Source organism: Botrytis sinoallii (assembly GCF_014898435.1).
Source record: "Botrytis sinoallii strain Bc 23 chromosome Unknown BSIN_018, whole genome shotgun sequence".
Lineage (NCBI taxonomy): Eukaryota > Fungi > Ascomycota > Leotiomycetes > Helotiales > Sclerotiniaceae > Botrytis > Botrytis sinoallii.
This window is the reverse complement of record NW_024066045.1, coordinates 950627-973554: the sequence shown is the minus strand read 5'-3', so window position 1 is coordinate 973554 and position 22928 is coordinate 950627. Positions and strand designations below refer to the sequence as shown.

The following is a 22928-nucleotide window of genomic DNA, read 5'->3' as shown; positions in this document are numbered from 1 at the left end:
ATTTCGCGTGTGTGTTTATGGATTGGGAGGAGGTATTATTCTACTCTTTATGATTGCGAAGGATACCCTCGAGGACTGATCGATGGATTATTATAACTACCTACTGGTTGTGAGAACTGTTTTTAATTAAATTTTTATGGACACAAGCTACGATCTCAATAATCAGGAAGTCGTGCTTGGCATACTGGTTAGATTTGTATCGGGACTGGAAAATGAAATGAATATGGAAAACTGGGATGGACTTTGGTATACTGGAGATGGAGATCTGGGGGATAGTAGAGGTAATAGCATTCTATACCAATACTATACCTAGTAAAACTTTAGCGTGTATTGATCTATTAATACAATAGTTAAGTTAGTATGTTTGACAAAGGTATATTATTCTTGTATTATTCTTATATATAAATATCACTAATAATATTAAATAGCTAAATAATATTGAATACTTTAAGTAGTATAGCTTTCAACACTACATGCGCTAATCTTTTAGAGAAATTCAATAATTATGACGAATTCGATCTGTATATTGAATACGGGAAATGCTATTATCTATACTACTGGGGGATGGGAAAAAGTTTGGGGAAAATAATCTCTTTACGGGATTCGATACTCGTTTAGCATTTATTGGAGATTCCATCCCATTCCTGATTTCACGCTGATTGGCTTATTAGTCGTGTATGCATTGCTCTAGTTATTTGGTTGATTGCTAGATTCATGATCGACTCCCTGATTGTGATCACGCAGGAGACGATCTTTCTCGATGCATGGAGTATCCATTCGTACCTAGCTCACTCTGATGTAGGTGACCATGAGATGATGATTGAAAGAGATCTGTCGTTTTGAGAAACGGAGGTAAGGTTAAGATATTGGATAAACCCTTTTCGGGATTCTCATCTAACCGAAAATTTTGCAACAATTGGTTTGTCTATTGATGACTATTCAAGACCAGTCCCTATTCATAACAATAACAGTCACGAGGACAATACCAAGGAAACTTTAAGTGAAAAATGTCACGAAAATAAGCTTCATCGAGCCTAAGACTACTAGCTCGAGACTAGGCATACCATAGTAATGTAGTTCCCCGCAAACCCCTAACATAAGCGAACACATTCAGCACACGTAACTCCACTTCCCCCGATATCATTTCTAACTAACCTAACAAGTAGACTAATTGCGTAATTTCACTCACTAGAGAAAGTACCCCACACCCAATGGGTATAAAAGGTCTGACTCCCCCGGATTCTGAATTCTTTTCTTTTTCTTTTTCTCTTCATATTACCTCGCAGAATATTTACTGCGAGGACAGGACATGGTTTTGATTTCAAAAATTGATTATTTGCGTGGTGGCAAGTCAATTCTTGTGGATCGATACCTCACATATCATTTGTGAGGAAGAGACATGGTTTTGATTCCAAAAATTGTTGATTTTTTTGGTGGTGCTGAGTCAATTTTTGTGCATCAATCCCTCATACACAATTTGTGAGGACAAGACATGGTCTTGGTTTCAGAAAGAGAGACTCTTCGAGAATCTCAACTATATTCAATTTTTTGTTCACAACTACCTCATACACAAAATTTGTGAGGGCAAGATATATCTTGATTATTAGAGGGATTTGGCTTTTTAAGAGATACTACATCTTCAAAGGTATCTCACATACAACCTGCGACGGACAAACGTGGAACATATGGTAAGTCTTTCTTGTCCTGGATGAATTTAGACTCTGAATCAGCTAACTTTTGAATTCTCAATCCGTACGAATATCTGAGTACTTATCGAGGCAATTAGAATGGTGGACGGTGCCAACATATTTCGAGTATCATCTTGCAAAAACTCATTGGTTGGAGTTTGGGGATTGGATAGTTGCCATAAGTATAGTTTCGAGCAAACCCTTGTAAACCTTTCGAGGAGAAAATGATTAGTTACATAGGTAGTGATAAAGAAGGAATTTTACCACAAAGTTCAAATTCCACAAGTGCCTGAAAGTGTTTAGAAAAGTTGAATGCCAATGGATAATGCTGGAGTATCACTCAATAAAACCTTAAGATTCAGTGTGAATAGAGGCAAAAGAAACTTAATATTGTGAATAATGAGGGGCTTCTATGAGGAATTTCTTACAAGTGATCATCATAATTCTATAGATCCTAAGAGCGAATGATAGTACCAAGGGGTTTAAGTTTTTGTATGCCCGTAGTAAATCATGTGTTTTTCCCTTTGAGAGATCGCTTTTTATTAGTATCATGTGATGATATCTTTTGAGGGCAGTTTTCGAGCAAACGGGCTCACATGACTCTCCATTGTATTTATATGTCTATTTCTACTGGTAGAAGCTTTGAGAGTGTGCACAGCGTACACCTCGATTGAAATCTAGTAGAGACCAAGAATTAATGGGTATTACTGCTACCAATTAAAAAAACGGATATCAACGTACACAGTTCACCAGCACCGCTGCCATCATCATCATCATCTCCTTCACAGAAATTTCGAAACCTTCCTTCAACAATGTCTTTGTAGCTATACTCTCCAAGAGAGCATTGTAAGCTAGTTTTGAATACAGGGAGCAATCTAAGATACAAGATAGTACATACGACCTTTGCAAAAACACACAACACCATCAAATCATCACGACAATGTTACCAGCAGAACAATAGCAATGATGACAGAGAAGCAAAAGAATTCTTCTTCGAGTGCCAGCATAAAGCGAACATCTCAATGAAAAATAGTTTCCCACATCACCTGGAGGCAGTGTAATACCAGGGACATGGTTTTAATGACAAAAATTGAGTATATGCGTGGTGGTGCATGTAGAGAAAAGGAAAAAGAAGAGAACGACGGCGGGAAGCCCGATCTTTATAACAAAACAGTATGGTTTGTGCTAGGTCAACAGAGGGCTCTAGTGTGGGAAAAAGTGAGCAAACAGTGCAAATACTGGAGTTCTCGTTATTTAAGGAAGGAACGAGGAGGGAGTTGGCGTAGAACATTGCGGATAAGCATTGCAACCTTGAAGTGGGACGATCGGATAGCAAAAAATGGGAGAGGAGTCATATCTGAATGGTAGAAATTGGGGAAGGAAATACGTAAGATTTGTTAATGAAGAAGGAAGTAGCAATGAATGACAGTTCAAATACCCACTGAAGCATCATTGACGATCGATGTGAGGAATGGCAACCTTCAAGGGATAAACATGAATGAATAGAGACATTCCCGAGGAGAAATATTGATATTTCACCTATGAAAAGTGCAGAAATCATCTAAACACACCCGGGACTTCTTCGTCTCCATGTCTTTTCACAAGCAACGATGAATCCAAAACCGATCTGATCCCTTTAATAATTCTATTAAGAAGCTTCACCAATACTTACCCACATCAACTAAAGTATTTTCAAACCAAAAAAGAAGCCCGAGAAGATAAACGCTCGACAATCTGGCTGACCATTTTGCGAATGACTAAAAACAATCTACCTAGGTACGTAAATATCTCAATCGGTCAATCAGAGCGACATTAAGCACCACACAACAATATCAAACCAAACCTCTTGATTGAAATTTCAAGAATAGTCTACTTCCCCAGCCATGATTTCAGCAACTCTCCGGAGCTTTTAGTCCTAGACTTTCCACGAGGAAGGTGTGCTTCAAATACCACCCAACTGGTTAAGAATTCCCTTGGAAGGGGAGAACTAATAGGAATAAACGACCCATGAATACTTCTTAATCCAGAAAGATGCACAAGAACTTGGTGACAACATGATATGAACAGTGAGCAGGAGGAAGAGGAAGGAACCTCCTCATCATGGAACCCGAAAAGCCGATTAGCCGAGCTTAGTGAAAGTCTACCCAGCAAGTAGGAAGTACCTTTACTGAATATACTGAACCATTGCTGATGAACTGAGTGAGATATATGTTGCTTTACTCACAGATACCTAGGTTGGCTCCACCCAGGGCAGCTTTGAATTTCTCATAGAAAGAAAATGCCTTCCTAAACTGAAACTTCAACTTCCGATAATCCGCTCCACGCAGCAAAATTCCTGCACAATGAGATAGAGCCCAAACAATCTCTTTCCTATAGAAGTTTCATTGTGAACAAGTTGTAGTTATCCTACCGGTATATACCTGCCTGCTTGAAACAAACACGTTTGCTTCATGGGAGAGATAACACATGTTCTAGATATTCACAAAGGTATTCCCTATCTCTAGACTGATTATCACGGGAAGATACGGGTTGAGTATAGGAAGGAGGATGGAAAGAATTCCTTGATAATCCTTCAGCATGGAGTCTTTTGAACAAGAGCAGCTAGACCCGGGGTATATAGAGAATTATGGCTTCTTTCTGTTGAGAAAATATCTCAAACATATGACTAGCACGAGGAGAGTTTGAGTTTTTTTTCCTTGATAGCTTTATGGAATAAAGAACTCTAAGACATAAGTCAAGAATAACCGGAGAGTCCGGCGTTTGGTTGCGGAGAGTTCGGGAGGAAGGGCTAGAATGCTTTGGATGTGAAGGGCAGGTTGCTTTCTCTCTGACCTAGTGTAAGGCTTTGAATCTGAGATACAAGGTAAGGTTAAATCCTCGGGTGACATGTAATAGAACAAAGAATTCATTGAGTGGGGTTTTCAGAAATGGAAATGTTGAGGTTATTCCTGAAGTTTCCGACATAAAAATGTCGCCCCATCGACTCATTCCACTACCTCCCACCCAACGATATGATATTCCACTCTGAATACTGGAAGGAAAAGCTTCTAGACCCTTCTATTAATTGCTTCTAGAACATTTCCTCTTCAATCCTTTGACTGGAGGCCCTAAATGAACAATGTTAAGGAGACAATACTAAGGGGTTCGCTTAAATATTCTTTGGTTTTCATATTTCTTTGATACTTTTCGCGAGAAATTTCATGGTTGAATAGCTTCATGAATTTTCTCACGATCTTAGAATATGGTAATGACTTTGAAAAGTCTTTTGATGAAGTGGAAAATTGTAGGGCGTCGCCTATAAGTTTTGATTTCTAGTTTGATGGATTTTTGAAGGGAGAAATGACTTGTGCAGCTGAGATTGGTCAACTGATGTTCATTTCCTTGTTGGTTACTTGGATTTCAAGAACAATGTTCAGGTCCGAGGACAATATCAAGGGCGAGTAGCTTCAATTTTGACGTACGATCTTCTTTCATTCTGTAGGAGAACCTGTCTTCCACTTGGAATCGGATCTTCCGAATCTCCTTGTTTGATGAGTGATTTGATGTGAAACTGTAGATAAGAATTTCCTTCGAAAAATCTTCTAGAAGCCAGAATCGATGCTTATTCCTTGGGCTATTCTCTCTCCTTTACAAACTCCCTTTTCATACCATCTTAATGGTCCAGAACTCAGTATTCTTTGTCTCTCCTTGAACAATTCCCCAATTCCTCCTCGAGAATTCCCTATAAATACCCCTCCTCCAACCCTCATTCCTAGACTTTTCTTCTTCACCAAATTACATTCACTTATATACAATCTTTTCACCAAAAACCAAAACCCACCCCAATAAATCAATCAAAATGCAAGGACCAGGACGCGGATGCACTCTCCAAAAGGCCGGACCCGGCCGTGGATGCAATGTTCAAAAGGGACCAGGACGTGGATGTAACGTCCAGAAGACCGCCGGACCAGGCCGTGGATGCAACATCCAACGTGGCCCAGGCCGTGGTTGCAACGTTCAGAAGGCATAAATCATCTCTCCTGAGATGATTTTGGAGGAGCGATAGAGCACGCTGGATATACGACTTTCATTGTTTTCCTTCCGAGACACGAATCGCTCGATACGCTTGCGAATAACAAACACGTTTAACGATGACGAATCGGAACGAAATAGATGCGAGATATTCGAGACAAACTTTCCATATCTCTATCATTTTGCACAAATTTTAGCAATCTCCTCAATGCTGCGCACACGAACGTTCACTTAGATGGGTTTTCTAGAAAAATAGACACTTTATAAAATAGAAAAAGATTTTATCGGTAGTATTGGGCTTCCCATGGTCTTCAATACACACCACCACATTCATTACGGTCATGATACACTTTGGCCCCAACTTCCACCCTTCGATTATCGGTATTCTATACCACTCCACCTTTTTTACACTTCGACACACATAATCGACAATCGACGATGTGATTGATCACTCACATCGTTTTTTCGTACACATTGCGGTTATAGGGGCGAGGATTCTTTTTCGGACAAGCTTGATGACTTCTTTCGTTCCGCAATGGAAGAGGGAATTTCGGGAAATTTTCTGCCGCTCGATATTTTTCGTGGGACGTTGCTGTTCTCTTGGGATGGTGATGCGCCCTTTTATACTGGAGGGAATCAAACTCTTATTTTGCTTTCCCTATATTATGACTTCTTTTTTAATGGTGATATGTGATGTGATGTTATATGATGATGTATGTTCGTGTGAATATGTAATGGTTGAGTATGAAATGTTGATAATTGCATCGGCTAAACCAAGGAGGTATCATGATTTTGACTTGGACTTGTATAACGCCAAATATTACTCCAACATTTCGGCTAATAACGGTCGTCACTACATTCCACGACAGTTAATCCCTCTGAACTTCTAGAGTTCTCGCAATAATTTCAGATATTCGAGTTTCTTGCAACATTCTACTATGTCACCTTACTTGGTCGGGAGAAATTTTTCTTGCTCAAAAGTTCATGAAAAGAGCACATCATCAACGTTGTAAATAGCAGACAAGATAAAATTCTATGTTTTGATGTCTTGATTGTATTCAGGACACTTCATATTCCGACTGGAAATATGTAGCAATGCAGCGAAGAATAATGGAATTGTCCAAGGAATAAATGTGGTATGAGATGGTCTGAAACTGGATAATGAGACATCAAGGGAACTCTCCCGAGAACTTTTTTGGTCGAGACTGATATGATATCATATAATTTCAATGCACGGATTGAAAAAGAATTTGCAAGAATAATACGTGAAGGATAGTTGAAGTGAGATTCTCGCAAAATGAGTGGAAGTCACCTTTGGTGAATGCTCAGATCACACCTGTGGTGTTAGGGTGTTGTGTAAAACATCCATTGATTCATTAATTTCTTCATATTTTTCATAATTAATCGTAGAACCCATGTGCCAGATTGGTTACCCATTCAGCCTGTCATTTTCCCCTCAGAAAGCCTCCGGTTGAAATCCCTTCTCTCCTACCATTCCAAGCCAATTTAAAATCTGGAGAATGGCAACCACTTTCCTCTCAAAGTAATAACGGCCCAGTTGTTTCCCTGCTCATCAGTCTCCTTCTCGACCTTGGTACTGAAAGAAATAGCACTCATAATTCCATCTCCAAACTTCTCGTTCATAACGGCCTTGTAAGCATATCCATAGTTCTGAACAATTTCATACAATCGGTAGATGAGAGGTTCAACTGGAGGCATAGGACCGGCACGTCCACGGTCTGGGAAACCTCCGAGCTCGGCCTCGAGTTTCGATTGTGGTACGTCGAGAATTTGAGAAAGCTTCTCAATGTCGGCGGCAGAGGCTTGCGATTGGCCGTAGAAGAGTGCAGCGACCGCGACTTCGGAGCGGCCGAGTTGGTTGGCGATGGATTCGAAGGTTAAAGCTTTGGTGGCTTTGGCTTCAAAGAGGGTTTTGGAAGAGGTGGGAAGACGGTCGACAAGTGTGCTCTGCGTTGAATGTGTTAGTGGCGAAGAACTCTTGCCAATTCTCTTCATATGGTAGTTGTTGTCCTCAGAAGCGGGGTATTTTTGAGTGAAAGGTATACTTACGTCGAGCGTTGCAATCTTGGTTTGATCAGCCATTTTGGTAGATTTTGGTGATAATTATATAAATTTTTGGTATTTGATTGAAACAATTGAACAGAAAAACAACCTGAGATCAGAGTGATGTTTATATCTTAAGCTTCTTAGCTGTCCTGACTATGGTATTTGTCAATTGCGGGGGAGACGATGAAGCTTGGCCTCGGATAAATTGTCATCACAATTCCGGGACAACTCCGAATCCCGCCCAGAACCAATAATCGGACTTGAGATATCGGTAGTTCAGGTATTGGACAATTGAACAATGGGGGTTCAAGAGGGATGAGGGTATCTGTGGGGATAAGGTTCGTTGCACTATAACATACATTACTGGGGATCCAGGCCAAAGAGACAAAAACAGCTGACTGGTAACATATGGCGATGTAACCCTATAGATGTTTGGATTTGGGTTTATTTTTCCATTGCATTTGAGGATTTGGAGTTTCTTCATCTCTTCATAGCATGTTGACGACTTGTCGTCCTTGGTTTGGCCATGATATCACCAACAACAAACATCCCGAGATTGCTCCCGACCTGTGTCTTGAGTGGAGAAGTGGAGATTTCCGTTTGTCATTCCGTTGGAATGGAAACCAAGATCTTCATCTCAAAGCGTCTCTTTGTTTGCTGACGATGCAATCTCCCTTTTCACCATCTACTCAGACATGCATCATCAAGTACAATTGTCGCGACTACAAGAGCAGACTGAAAATTACTACTACAAAACGATTGTGGGGTCGAAAGTTCGACTGAGAATAACATTTTTATGGCAAATTGGCAATATTGGAAGTGGCCAATTTGGATAGCAACAGCAATTGACGAATGAAGTGAAATGCGAGGGGTCCATGTCAAGATTCTGCAATGCCAAGCGCAAACAAAAGCCAAAGCCACCTGTATGTAGCTTTACTGTCACTATCCGTTAGTAGCGGCCGTGAACATACCATATCGACAGGATGGAAGCGGTATTTTCAAACTCGTCGATGATCATGGACGAGACCATCGGCATTGAATTCTGTTATCTTTCTGAAAAGATAGAATATATTGGTTGCATAGAGTGCGAAAAGTCCCTCCATGAAGCAAAGAGTCCAGGATGAAACCATGGGTATCATACATTGATTGTAACCTTCCTGTCTTCCATGAAGAACGTTGAGAGCTTCTATAAGCTCACACCAATTAAATCCTGCCTCATTTCTGTTGAGGTTCCATTGGGATAATGTTTGTGATATCAAATGAAAAGCAAGCCGATTTTTTCGATTAGCTGATGCCTTTCCCAGGGGAACTGTAACTCTGTTGCCATGCTACACGCATCATGCAAACACGCGTACTGCAATCTAGGTGTCGTTCGGGCCTTTGAGAGATTCTTTGGCACACCAGGTAAAGTATTCTAACATACATAACCAGGAATGGCCGAGATTAAGTTTAATACTTTATCTATGTTTTCTACTAAATCTAATTCCAACCATTTCGAATTAATCAATAATTTCAAGCAATTGGAATGCATCAATCTGTATTTATGGTACAGAATCCTTATGTGGCATATAAAAGGGTCTAACAAAAGCCTGGAAGACCCTTGATCTCTAAGACTGTGCGGATTTTCTTTTAAAACAAACCGATTCAAAAAGTCACACTCTTCTAATGATTATTTTCAGGCCAGCTTCCATCTACCATCAACAAGTTCATTTTGTTTATGCAAATCAACCTTTGCAGCCAAAGGCAATATAATTTTCAATTGATTTAGAACCCTTCTCACCTCTTTAATTTCAGTATCCTCTCATCAACTTTCTTAGTCGGAAGATAGAGAATAACAAAGCGAAGAGAAAAAACGATATAGGATGCCGGAAAATCCGAGATACGCATTGCGAGATGTACCGGGAAAGAGAAATGGTCTTGTTGCAACCCAGGACATTCCTAAGGGTACTCGAATCATTGAAGAGAAGCCAATTATGACGAGGCCTAAACAAGCACCCCCGGGATTTTCCCTCCGAGGTCAATTCAATGCCCTCAATAATGAACAACAGCAAGCATTCCTATCTCTGAAAAATGTACACCCTTACAAGAATGCGGATGAGCAATACTTCGGTATCTTCAAGACAAATGGTCTTCCCATTGGAAGTGACGATGAGGGCGGACTGTTCATTGAAGCTTGTCGGATCAACCACGCTTGCGATAACAACGCCTTTAGCAACTGGAACACGAATATCCGAAAGCACACTATCCACGCGCTGAGAGATATCCACGAAGGCGAAGAGATCACAATAAGCTATCTTGGATCCCGCTCATGGCCTCGCGAAATTCGACGTCAGATTCTCCAAGAGAAATTCAAATTTTTGTGCTCATGCAATCTTTGCGCTTTACGCGCCAGGGAATCCATGCAAATTGACAGAGAGTTGATGAATATCGCTCGGATTATGACTCTGATTCCAGACACCTTTATGAGAAATCCGTTGCAGGGCGTCCGTTACATGGATCAAGCAGTTCAGCTACTCACTGGCAAAGAAATGGGTGTCAGCTTGCTGGGTGGACTTTTTGTTGAAGCTTCTAAGATGAACATAGGTCACGGTGACTTGGCAAGAGCTCGTATATTGGCTGAGAAGGCAACGCCTTACTTGATAATATCATATGGCAGTGACAGTCTACAAGTGCTCGATAACCAGCAACGAGCGAACCATCCATCTATGAACATCTACTACGGCTTGTCATCTCTAGATTGGGCGACACCCGTCCATGATGTCCCGTCAAGTCTTGATCCCAATGGATTTGAAGACTGGCTTTGGAGAAGAGAGGGACTACAGAATTCACTAATTTATTTCGAAAGTCCAAACAGTTTTTTGAGCAACTCCATTTTCCCCTCATTTCCGGAACTTCCGCATAGACAACGGACGAGCCCAGAATTCTATGAAAATGCTGGAAAGTCCAATTACCGACCACGACGCCACTGGTGTTTCTTGGGCGAGATTCTGGAGTTTGACATATCAGTTCTCGCAATTCTGGTCAAAGACGTTGATGACAGAGAAGTCCAGCTCTTACTCGAAACCAATGCACGAGGTATATTTGCTAGACTTCGAAAAGCGCACACGGTTGCAATTCTCTATGCGCAACGTGACGGCAAAATTACAGAACCTTATATCAGCCTTGACAACGTCGCATTACTTCAGGTATGGTACTCAAGTGGTTTCCACTAGAAACCCATATATAGGTCTATATTCAACAATGTGATACAGATCTTCCCAATATCGTTATCTCACTTGATTGCATTAAGAGATCTGACTCAAGAATTTTCTACGAAAAGAGAGACTGATAATGCCAGAAAATGCCATGGATGTGGCAAGAAGTCATCGTCAATGGTTAAATGCAGCTGGTGTTCCTTTTTCTGGTATTGCAATAAGGTTAGTCTAACACAAAGGGTCCGCGATTATGTATACTAGTGCGCATACTAACTATCATGTGCACAACAAACAGAGATGTCAGAAGAACGGCTGGAACACTAAGGGCCACAAAAATGATTGCAAAATCCTCAAGAAGCCTGATTTGCGAGGGATGTTTTTGATGAAGTGGGACGAGTTCAATGGCGTTTTTCAATTTCCTTTGTCGACTGCTGTGAGAAATTAAGCAGGAGATATCCATGGAGCACTTGCCATAGATGAAGGTTCATGATAGAGTGAATAAAACCCGCCATTACATTCTACTTCTTTCTCATGTTGAAGTTTGAGGCACAAGTGCTAGTTCTTCATCTATCCTCCATGCATCACAAAGCTCCTTGGTTACATGCACGAAGGATCAAACCTTCTCCCTTGTTCATTCTTTTATGTGATTCCGCAGTTTTACAAGTCACATGCACCAATAATTCACATCATTTAGAAATCTCACATTCGTTCTGATCAAACAAATTCACTGCAAACAACTTCATTATGGTTGGTTATATTGGTTCATTCTCCTACTACCATTCTCATATTCACTTTCACAAAGTCTTGAAGCCAACCTGATTTTCAGATAAAGAGGTCACGCAGATCCGAAGGCGGACAGTCTGAATAAGTGTATCACGATGACTGGTCGAATGTATGCGAAGCAGCATGTGCCAGGGAAAGGTCTAGGTCTCATTGCGACCGTAGAAATCCCCAGGGGCACACGAATTCTTTCTGAGTCTGCATTGTTATTAGGAACTGAATTATCCGGAGAGGATCTTCGACCTTGCATCTTAAAACAATGGTCTGCTCTCACTCTTGAACAGCGACAGGATTGCTTTTCTTTCGGTCATATGCACCCATACACAAATGGAATCGAACGGCTATGTGCGATTTTCAACACAAATTCTCTGCCTTTGGAAGGAACTTGTATTTTAGAAACCGGCAATTCAGGCGGATCTCAAAATCAACACAAAAGAGCCGGGCTTTTCGCTAATGCATGTCGTATCAACCATGCTTGTGATAGAAACGCCGGAGCGCACTGGATGGAGAGTAGCCAACAAATCGCCGTCACAGCTCTGAAAGACATTCCCAAAGATGATGAAATTACGATAAACTATCTTGGTCTCTTTAAATCCCGCAGAGTTCGGCGTGCGAGTCTTCAGAGAAATTTCGGGTTTGATTGTTCATGTGGTCTCTGCTCCTTGCCAGGAAATGAGAGCAAGAAAAGTGATAGGCAATTGAGTGAAATTCCCAGACTGTCGTCATTCATTTTTGGTCGTATCGCAGCGAGCAGATGTGGAAGGCTATTACGGGAACTTCGTGAATTCGATCAGCTAGTCCGTCTTTATAATGAGCAGGAAACCGGTGTTGCCGATATGGGGCGACTATATGTGGCTATCGCCGAGAGGGTTCTCGAGCATAGCGACTTGGCCAGAGGAAAGGTTTTCGCGGAGATGGCAATATCTAACTTTAAAATAGTCTATGGCAGTGACTGTATGGAAATACAAAAATGGGGGTACCTAGTTGACAACCCTACTGAATACGAACTATTCGGGCATTCAAAGGCATGGAAAACAACAGTCGACGAAATCCCCACTGGTTATTCTCCCGAAATTTTTGTAGCGTGGCTATGGAAAAGAGAGCAAGCGCGTTTTGTGGAACAGGTAGTCGACTTTAGAAGCCGCGCCATTTTTCCACCAACCATCAACTTGCCCTTTACAAGCAACAGCGACTACTACGAGACCAACGAAGCTCATTTCTTCAGGGCACGAAATCATTGGTGTTTCTTTGGAGAGATTACTCACACGACTAAGTTTGGAAAATCAACGTTGGTAGTTAAAGATGTTGATGGTAAAGAGGTCAAGCTCGCATTCAAAACCGAAGAAAGGGGGAGAGAATTACCACCAAATAAAGTCAAAGTAGGACACACAGTTGCGATCATCAACGCAAACCCCCACGAGTTTTCGATTGAAGATGAAAATTATGGTGGAAAGATTGGTATTCTTCATGATGATGAACTTTGTTTGAAGGTAATGTGCTTATCATCTCTATATCTCTTTAGCTCTTTTAGCTGTCTACCGCTAACCATATGCAATAACAAATAGATCTTCACACTTTCTTTGAAAGAGCTATTCGCGTTGAACGATCAAGTCCAAGTGTATTCAACAGAAACGAATGGTCTAAGGATGTGTCATGGATGTCAGAAGAAATCAGCCTCGCTATTCAAGTGCCAGAAATGTTCAATGTTCTGGTATTGCAGTAGGGTAAGACTTGACTTAAACTTCCTTCTCCTTCTCTTTTCATGTTATAATGATGACTTCAATGCTAATAAAGTATCTATAACGAGTAGGCTTGTCAAATAATTGGATGGAGTCAAAATGAACACCAGAATGTGTGTATAATTTTCAGAAAAGATCCTGATTTGAAAAGAATGTTTCTTCTTGATTGGGAGAAATATGATCCTCATGTTCAGTTTCCTCTGCCTGCTTAGATAGGCCGGTAGTTAATATGTATTAAGGAGGATTCAAAACAGAATAGCATCACAATGAATGAGGAAATAGCATGGGTGAAGGTTTAGTAAATCATTCGACCAGGGAAGGTATTGTTGAGCATGAAATTCTGGGAATATCTTGGAAGAATATGCTTTTCTATTACTCCTGTCGGTTCCAACACAAGTTACTCATCCACCCCTACCCGTATCTCCCATTAATTGACAGTCTTTGAATCTCTGCAGTGCTCATCTCCTCATTACGCAATCTTCTAATCCGATTCAGATCCAACTAAGCCTTCACTAGGTTCAAATATCCACTCCATCAAGTTTCCACAACATCCAATAGCCCCAATATCCATCACCCTATTCCTCCACCCAGTACTTCCATATTCACTATCATGCCAAACTCAGCCCCTAACAAAGATTCCAGGACGATCCCACTTCGTCGTACCGACCGAACTAACAGGCGACACAGGTCGAGAACCAAAATCATCTCCATCTTGTCTTCGCATCGACGGTGGTACAGCGCTCAGACCCGGATTACTGACCGATTGACCGATTCGACGTCTTCCCGTATTTGCTCCGACTTTGCTAGCTTCAAGTGTGCCGGTTCCAAGCTTACCGGCGTCGATAGTGTTGCCTCCATTGGTTTGTGCACCCGGCCTAATAACCCCTAGCGAAGATCTTCGTTCCGGAATCGTCCAGCTCAATCTCGATTCCTTCACTCTATCTTGTTCTTCTTGAGGGTTCCGCGCAGTCGACACTTCGGCGAGGGTGTTATGAGTCTTTCTTTGTGCTTGCCGGTAGCTCGCATATCCATTCATGACGCGGGTTGATACGGCGCGGTGAGATGATGAGATGCCAATGGGTCGTGATGCGTGGAGACCGTTTCCATCACTCGCGCGAGGTGCGTATGCACCTCTGGTGGATCGGCGTTGATGCTTTTCGTTTGGAGCGACGGATGGTTTGGATGGTTTGGATGGTCCACAGCCCATTTTGGAGGATATGTGAGGGTGGTTTGGGAAGATTTTGTTGGAATGGGTCTAGGAGTCAAAGTCGTCGACTTTTTATCATGGTGTTTTCGAAGAGATACGGGTAAGTGAATTTTGAAGCTAATAATGTTGAGATTTTGAGTGTGATACTTGATATTCACTTGTGGCTGAATGACGAATTATACAATGGGTAGAATTGCCAATAAAATTCCACGTAACATGAGTAGGTAATTAGAATTCTAGATGGCAGCATAATCTCTACGTCAATGAATCGAGATTAATCCTTAACTCATAAAATCCACTACTCAGTTCCTCTGTCCAAAGCACCAGTTCCACAACCTCGACCAACGATTCATGCCAGCCCATGATATATTGCACTTCCCTAGTCTTCTCTCTGATTTATGCCTCGTATCTTTATCTTCCTCAAAATTTCTATCCGTCTCACACATCTCATCCATCACAGCCATAGCGTCGACTACCAACCATTTTCCTCCTTCCGCCTCCCCATCCCCCTTCAAATATGATTCCTCTTCTTCTTCTATCTTCCTGATCATCTGGGTATTCTTAATGCGTTTGATAACCTCTCGCGCTTCTTCAATCCTCTGTTCTTCTCTAAATTTGCGAGCTTCGAGAAGCATGGGGATCAAACTATTTGTAGGCCATGCGAGATGGGACATTTCTTCCCAGATTTTAGGGTCATTGGTGATTTGTATCTTTTCTATGTCATCACCCCACTCAGCCGTGGCTATAGAGAGAAATGTAGATTGGTCTTTAGGTGTTGCTGCGTTCATTGTATTTGATATCTTTTTGTTGCGATGCATGTACTTGTTTCGAAGCGTTGAAAGGGTTGCGAGGAAACTGGGATTTTGGATACCAAATGATGCGGTTTATGTATGAAACTCAAGAGATCAAAACACTGGAGCCTCTCCTGAAAAATGCATCATCGACCGTGCAACACTTTATCTGCAGTATTTATTCACCAACTACGCAGTAGTATTACGAAATTCTGATCCAAATTTCAATACTCCGACCATTGATGACTCAATCACATCAAGTTTTTCAATCATGACCGTATGAATTTGAATATCCATAAACGTCATCTTGCAACCTGAAATCCGAACCTAGTAAATCGAGTTTGTGTTTTGTGAGCTTCAACGCATTGTATGTTAGATTCTCAATCTGTCTCTACGCTCTTTTACTACCATCCATCGCCCTGCTGCTCCTTCCACCACTTCAATCTTCTCCTAACATTCTCCCATTGAATAGTCTACAAATCCATCTCACAATCAAATATAGTTCCCTCTCCATTCCTAGAGCTATCGAAATGAAGATCATCTGCAAAACGAACCTTTCTCTTTGTGATTCTAATCGTCGCCCTGGAATGGTTAGCAGAAACTTCATTATAACAGTTCAATAACATAACCTACTTCCTAAGATCATCAAGCGATTCCTGTGAGCCAAAATCCCTAACGATTATACTAGACACATTTATTATGCGCTTCATTTTGAATTTGGAAAAGTGATATTTACCCTCCAGGCTTATTCAGAGATTCTTGAGAATCCGTACGTCCATCTTTACTTCCGTGTTTGTTCTTGAACTGCATAATGAGAAGTGAGTGAGGATTGGTCGTGCTATTCTCTGCTGTGGTTTCTGGTTCTGGAGTTGAAAGATCGAGCATCGATTTGGATCTTGGAGGCGATGAGACTTGCAATGTGTTATTGCCAGTTCCACCCAGGAGGTGTGTAGCAGTTTGGAGCTGATTTGGTGCGATGGATTTGCTGCGGGCTCTGGTAGGTTGGTCTTCGGGAGGTGTCAAAGTCGACATTTTAGTGACGTTATTCTCAATCTCAGTAATTTCTTGGTGTCTTTGAGCTAGTTTGTATATTGTAAGAGGAAAGTATTTTTTTGTGGTGAGAAGTAGTACTTAAATGGTCTTTTGGCATGGAGTTAGATTATTCATAAGTTAAATTGTTGATTATTCGCATGATACCACTTACTCATATTCTCAAGACAAGTCTAGTCATACATTGAACCGAAAATTGTGATTAATAAATATTTATAAAATGTCCTAACGAGTGGCCTCAGCCCCGGGTAGATAATGACCCCCAAATATAGAGAGTACACTTGAGCAGCTGCTCAGATACATGTGCTATCAACATCTAACTCTGTACCCATCACCGACCCAACTAATCATAACGAGAGCCGGTTTTCAATTGCTCACCTTGATTTGGAAATCCTTTCGGTACAACTCTCAAGGAAGTAATTACTTCTCCATTTCCCTCGCTAATCAACTGATCAGTAGCCCAATGAAAACCCTGACCGCATCGATATCCACCTGTGATTCTAAACCATCGACATCCTCTAGGACATGTATTACCGATTTTTCGAAGTTGTGATTTTGCCCATGCATCTTGAACGAAAAATTCCTGAGATGCAATATCCATATTCTCAATTCCTAATTGAGCCACAGCCATTTCTTGATCGTGTTGGCTTTCTAATCCTGGAAATGGAGCAAAAGGTGCTTGCTGCTATTGACATCTATCAGTTAGCGATCCTCATAAACTTTCTGATTGACTATTTTGGGATTGGCATACCTGTTGTGGTGATGGCATAGGAGATGCTACACCATATCTATTCTGTCCACCTGTCGATTGAAGCCCCCCGAGACTAGGCATAGGATTTCCGGGTTGCACAAGCGAACGGAAACCCTTTCCTCGAGCAATTCTTTTATGAGCTTTTTGCATTGCTTGATCCTGCTGTGCCTTGCGCCATTCTGGATCTTGACGTGGATCAACATACTGGGCTGCCTGACCACGAGGGTTTTGAAGCTGAGCTCTAGCTTCAGCTTCGTGGGCGTATATTGTAGGTGGACCTTGTCTGTTAGTAGGCATGATGCTAGATGGTGAATTGCCTCCGAATGCTGGATTGGTTCCGAAAGATTGTCTACGTGGTACTTGAGATGGAGGTTGTTGGCCTGGATAAACACGTGGAGAATCTTGAACTTGTCGTTGCAAATGAACTGGTGTTGTTAGAGTTTGCTGAAATCGAGGATGGTTTTGTGGTCCAGGACAAGGCAGTGGTTGCACGTGTGATTGATTTCGGTTAATGAGCTCAGTGGGCCTTCTCGTTTGAGTTTGTGATTGAGTTCGTTCAAGAAATCCGGCTGATCTCTGTGATTCAGATACAGATTGAATTGATTGCGTAGATCTGAGGGACGGCTCGCGCTGTGATTGTAATAGTGGAAAATTCGGTGCCTCTTGGCCTTGACCAATTGGTACTGCAGTAGCTCGTGATTGGGAGTTTCTAGTTTCAGTGACACGGGATAGTGTTTGACCTTTTTCGCTTCCTAAATCAAATTGTAGTCGGTTAGGATTCGAAGAATGAGCAGAACTCGGACGACTAGATGCTGTCATACTTTGATTGGAAAAATGTTGATTTACAGGAAGAGAATTATGAGGAGCTTGGCTCATACCACGACTGGCGGAAAATTGTCGTTGGTTTGCAGTGAGTTGAACATCCATTCTACCAAGACCAGCAGGAGCTTGGCTCATACTAGAACGGGTAGAAGCTTGGTCTGCAGTAAGTGGCATATTCATCCTATCGAGTCCGGTAGGGGCTAAACCTCCTTGTGGAAATCTACTTGGACCACCGTCATCATGACCTCCCTTTGCATTCTTCTTCTTACCTCCCATATTGATCTCTGAACTTACTGAAGATAGAATCAAGGTGATGGATGGTGGCTCGAGGAATTCCTGTAGGTAGCTTGTGATGAATGTAAATTGAAATAATAAAGTGATGACTTTTATAATTAATTGAAGTAGATGTTTAGCCGTGGTGATTGTTTTAAATAGATGGCGAATCTAAGAATCTACATATATACAGGTAAGTTACTACGACAACTTTGAATAACTATTGAGCTACCACTTCATAGGCAACTTTTGCAATTCGAGTTAACAGTAACCAGATTGATATAGCTGTACGAATGATGATGTACTAAGATATCACACCTATGCTCAACCTGTGGTCAGCCGAGAGATACTGCTATAAAGATAAAAATTACGGCTTCCGAAAAATACATCCATTCTTTAAACTCGCTGTGATCACCTTATTTCCACTTAGAAACAGTGACATGAATAAATCTTATCATGTCGATTTCCGGGGCCGTACCCCGCTTCCATACATATGGACAGTAGTAATTAGAATGACATTAGAAATAGCTCCAATAATTATGTAATTAGGACTACAGCCTGAAATGATTAATTGACTAATTATTATCCTAATCAACGTTCGCAATCCACCTCGTCGGTTCGCTTCGACTTACAAGATGATGGTATAAATGAGATGCATGAGAATCTCCGAGGTACTGGCCATGGAGCACTTGTTCTCTGGGTATTATGTGCGAAAAACTTTTGGGTGTATCCCTTCATGATCATAAATCTTTTCATCGTCATCTACCCCTATTGCTCCTCAATCTATACCACCTAACAAGCCACAAAATCAACGCCAGCGTTGACATTAATCTTATGCCAGCACCAATCCAAACGCCCTTCTTCATTGCGTCATAATATCCTTCTAACATGACGCCTACTGCATGTTCCTTCGTCTTGTTCTTTCCTATCAAAGGCCCTCCATTTTCAAGCATTGCAACAGCAGTTGTTTCTCCATCCATTGCTGTTTGATTACCAGTCCCATCGTGCGCACTCCCTCGTAATCGTTCCGTATTTCGTTTCTTGATATTCCGTGTAAGCAGATTTATAATGATCCGTATATCTGGTGAAGTAAAAGTGGGATATTCCCATAACTCAACCGAATCGTGAGGTGGTAATTGATCGAGAAAATCAGCCACCATACCCAAGGTTAACCCCCAAAGTAAGAGTGGTCTGTCACTCTGTGCTTTCTCCCCCCCTTTGAACCAAGTATAAGCTCTTTCAAAGATGCTTTTCTTAGGTTGCGATTCTTCCGAGAAATATTCCTTCGTTGAACTGCAATACAATGATTCACTGGGTCGTAATCGAATGGCCGAGAACCTCATTTTACCAATTATTGGCTTCAATATCGTTTTCACTACTACCCCCCCTTGCTTGGCAAATCGATCGGATACATTGACATATTCGTATGTGCGCACTGAGGGCGAAAGAAGGACTCGGAGGGGAACCCAATGTGTTGATGCTATTTCAGCAGGCTGTAGTTGGAGTGGTGGGAATGCTGGACAGATCCAGATGAAGAGGAACGGACAAAGTACCATTATTCTGTTTCGGAGACAGTATCAGCAATTTCTCTTCAATATTTCCTGCCTTATCGTAGTGAATCGAGATCCATCTGCCAAAGGTAACTCACGGCACTGATCCCCAGCTTGTAGAAACCACCCTTTCAGGCAGGTTCCCAACGTACACACATCTCTCCCCCCTTAAATCCAACCCAATTTCCTCACTCGTTTCTCTCACTGCGACATCTTTATCACTTGCATCACCAGGATCCCTCTTTCCGCCCGGTAGCGCGACATGACTCGTCCATCGATCTCCTTCTCTTGCTGCGCGTTTGATGAATAACAATTCAGGATCACCATTCTTCACCCATGATTGTTCAAAGAAATTTGCAAGTCGCTGGTCCGTTGGTGGTTCTGGATATGGAAAGATTTGAGGAGTTGTAGGAGGAAGATCATTGCGAGAAGGACGAATACGTAATACTAGAGCTACTGATGCGCGCCTTGGACAATTTGGTGGATTAGGTATGTATGGATATGAGTTTTGTGAGATGTGGAGGAGAGTGTTGTGGAGAGATGTGGTAATGGAGGGGGGGGATTCGAAGGACATTTCCCTTTTCCCCGTGTCTCAGGGACAATAAACCGCAGAGCAGGAATTAATGGGATGATGTTGTGATTTGTTGTACGAATATTAATTGACACCGCGCAGAACAATTAAAAAAAATACCGGTGAAGCTGTTCGAAGCCGCGGTTTCGCTTATCTTATCTGAATTATAGGCTGTTCAGGCTGTGACGTGGTGATTAAATGCGCCCGAGTGGGTCACGATAGGCTAGGGATAGGGGAACGGGTGCTAAAAAGCTCGTGGCAGAAAACGGCAGGTAGACAAGTGGATGAGAAAGAAGCAAATTCTGATTTAAATCCAATTCGATTGTTTATATAATATCATTTCCAAGATAGATAATCACACCTTTCCCTTCGATTCGAACTCATCTCTTTCAAATGTCTTCCTTCCGAGGTTATATGCACCATAGTCGTGGGCATGAACGTAGGGCGAACAGCTATCCACTCGCCCCACACAGGTACATATATACCAACCAGCCCCCTTAAATTCGAAAATAAGACGGGTCTGCGTTGGTTCAGCAGGCGGTGTCGGATCCTACACATGCTTTATTTTGAACAAGAACGATTCTGTGGTTGGAATGCCCAGTTTAGTGGAGAATGAACGTCTATCTTCAACCAGAAAGTTAAAATTCAAGTTGACCAAACTTGTAAAGATTTTCGGGTGCTTTGGGTAGTACGACACGCCCTGACTGCATCTGCTGCGAACTGGCTCAGAGACGGAGGACGTCATGAGCCTCCTGGGTATATAGTGGGCATCATCCCAGCTTCATACTCAAAGTTGCGGATCCGATCGTACGGAAGTGTCTTCGTATTGATCCGTTGGGAATATGTTGCTTTTAGCGACACTTTGTTCTTTAATTTGGGGAACCCAGATGCAAAGATGCATTTGCAGAACATCATACATGCATGAACTACCGGTGGGAGCGATGTGTTCATTGCCATTTTAGAACAATATCCATCGTGTCGATAGTGGAGCCAGAAGAGATGGATCAGGTTCTAGAAACCTAGCACTTGGGTGGCAAATAGTGTACCTGTCGATCGATAGTGTACGAATAGCTGAAAGGTAACTCTAAGACAGATCTTAGTTTACATCCTCTTCCGGCAGCTAAACGGACCACCTCTTCAACTTTCTGCGGAATATCAATTCCAACTACCATTTTTGTATAGAACATTGTACCGGACATCATCCGAAGGTGAGCGAGTCTCAACCAATTGTACGATCGATGATGCTCTTCATTCAGCTAGGCTTCTCTTGAAAGACACCGTCGGTGACATTTTGGTACGACGGTTTCCTGGTATAAGTATTTCTAACAGCATGCTAACCATATAATCGGATAGCAGGGCGAGTTTCCGAGTCGAATAGATGTACCAAGCCAAGTCAATAAGTTAGAAGCCATCACTTCGTTAAGCCAGTGAATCTGTCCTTCAACTGATCTCTACTTTTGGGAGGCTTCTGTCGTTGAATTCCAATCATTTGTCGTCAAGAGACTTCGTAGTCGGGATATCGACCGCGAGGATTTCTTCTCGGAGCAGGTGGTGGAGCATCGACCGTAAACTTCACAGTACGTGTAGATAGCTGTTTCGATGACTCAATGAAGCCTGGTGGCCTTTCATAATGTGGGTAATAACCAAACTTTGACTGCAATGGCTGCTTTTTGACAAGCAATTTTATATCATCCTGCGGCCTGGCTGGAGATATTTGGTATTGAAGCCCTGCTCGGGGTTTCTTATTCGGAAGACAACCAAATGCGAACTTCGGTCCACCTTTAAGTTCTGGAAGTGGTCTGATAACTTTTGACTCTGGCTGTTTCTTTAATGATCGGGAATGTTGAACAAGAAGGTAGTATCCAGCAGATTTGTCTGTTGAGACAGGAATTGGAAGGTCCAACCTCATTTGTTCCTGCGGCTTTAGCTTTGGCAATGGCTCTTGAGTCGTGACGAATGTTGCATTGGAGTTTATGAGTCTCAGTTCGTCGTTAAGAGTAGATTCTAAAGATACAGGTTGGAGAAATGGAGGTAGTATCGACCGCCCAAAGTCCGGGTTAAATCCATGAGCACTCGCCATAATTGATTCAAGAAGATTTGATTCTAATCTCTCAGCATTGCAAATTCAAGAAGCAAATTTGGGGAAAGACAGGATATATAGAGAGTATTGGGTCTCAGTATTCGAGATGCAAGTCTAACACAATGTATAGTACGGATTCGAGACGTAGAAGGAGTGAGATTTTAGATATTGTAAGGCACAGTATCAAATGAAACGGTATGGAGTGTGAAGTGTTAGGCTTTTGTACCTACTAGGTAGTCAAATCTGACCTAAAACTAATAACTGTCATGTCCCGCCAGAAAAAACGAGTCTTGATACCAACGATAACCTTGACTAGATTTATACAATAGCATTATGCAATACATTGCACCGTGC

The 22928-nt window shown here is 41.9% G+C and overlaps 9 protein-coding genes across 9 annotated transcripts; 2 read left to right on the top strand and 7 right to left on the bottom strand.

The window, feature by feature from the left end:
• Positions 1-7205: 7205 nt before the first annotated feature.
• Positions 7206-7802, bottom strand: EAF02_009182 (uncharacterized protein; the record flags this gene model as incomplete). Its single annotated transcript, XM_038905230.1, has 2 exons — positions 7206-7667; positions 7770-7802. The coding sequence occupies 2 exons, from the start codon at positions 7800-7802 to the stop codon at positions 7206-7208; spliced, it is 495 nt and encodes a 164-aa protein (XP_038755127.1).
• A 1826-nt stretch (positions 7803-9628) lies between these two features.
• Positions 9629-10978, top strand: EAF02_009181 (uncharacterized protein; the record flags this gene model as incomplete). Its single annotated transcript, XM_038905229.1, has 1 exon — positions 9629-10978. The coding sequence occupies one exon, from the start codon at positions 9629-9631 to the stop codon at positions 10976-10978; it is 1350 nt and encodes a 449-aa protein (XP_038755126.1).
• Positions 10979-11838: 860 nt separating this feature from the next.
• EAF02_009180 (uncharacterized protein) lies at positions 11839-13305 on the top strand (the record flags this gene model as incomplete). Its single annotated transcript, XM_038905228.1, has 1 exon — positions 11839-13305. One exon carries the CDS (start codon positions 11839-11841, stop codon positions 13303-13305), a length of 1467 nt encoding a protein of 488 aa, XP_038755125.1.
• Positions 13306-14098: 793 nt separating this feature from the next.
• EAF02_009179 (uncharacterized protein) lies at positions 14099-14686 on the bottom strand (the record flags this gene model as incomplete). The annotated part of the gene is made up of 1 exon (XM_038905227.1): positions 14099-14686. The coding sequence occupies one exon, from the start codon at positions 14684-14686 to the stop codon at positions 14099-14101; it is 588 nt and encodes a 195-aa protein (XP_038755124.1).
• Positions 14687-14988: 302 nt separating this feature from the next.
• EAF02_009178 (uncharacterized protein) lies at positions 14989-15474 on the bottom strand (the record flags this gene model as incomplete). The annotated part of the gene is made up of 1 exon (XM_038905226.1): positions 14989-15474. The coding sequence occupies one exon, from the start codon at positions 15472-15474 to the stop codon at positions 14989-14991; it is 486 nt and encodes a 161-aa protein (XP_038755123.1).
• A 735-nt stretch (positions 15475-16209) lies between these two features.
• Positions 16210-16509, bottom strand: EAF02_009177 (uncharacterized protein; the record flags this gene model as incomplete). Its single annotated transcript, XM_038905225.1, has 1 exon — positions 16210-16509. One exon carries the CDS (start codon positions 16507-16509, stop codon positions 16210-16212), a length of 300 nt encoding a protein of 99 aa, XP_038755122.1.
• A 361-nt stretch (positions 16510-16870) lies between these two features.
• EAF02_009176 (uncharacterized protein) lies at positions 16871-18376 on the bottom strand (the record flags this gene model as incomplete). Its single annotated transcript, XM_038905224.1, has 2 exons — positions 16871-17212; positions 17279-18376. The coding sequence occupies 2 exons, from the start codon at positions 18374-18376 to the stop codon at positions 16871-16873; spliced, it is 1440 nt and encodes a 479-aa protein (XP_038755121.1).
• Positions 18377-19131: 755 nt separating this feature from the next.
• On the bottom strand, positions 19132-20497 carry EAF02_009175 (uncharacterized protein; the record flags this gene model as incomplete). Its single annotated transcript, XM_038905223.1, has 2 exons — positions 19132-19933; positions 20022-20497. 2 exons carry the CDS (start codon positions 20495-20497, stop codon positions 19132-19134), a joined length of 1278 nt encoding a protein of 425 aa, XP_038755120.1.
• A 1492-nt stretch (positions 20498-21989) lies between these two features.
• On the bottom strand, positions 21990-22574 carry EAF02_009174 (uncharacterized protein; the record flags this gene model as incomplete). The annotated part of the gene is made up of 1 exon (XM_038905222.1): positions 21990-22574. One exon carries the CDS (start codon positions 22572-22574, stop codon positions 21990-21992), a length of 585 nt encoding a protein of 194 aa, XP_038755119.1.
• Positions 22575-22928: the final 354 nt, after the last annotated feature.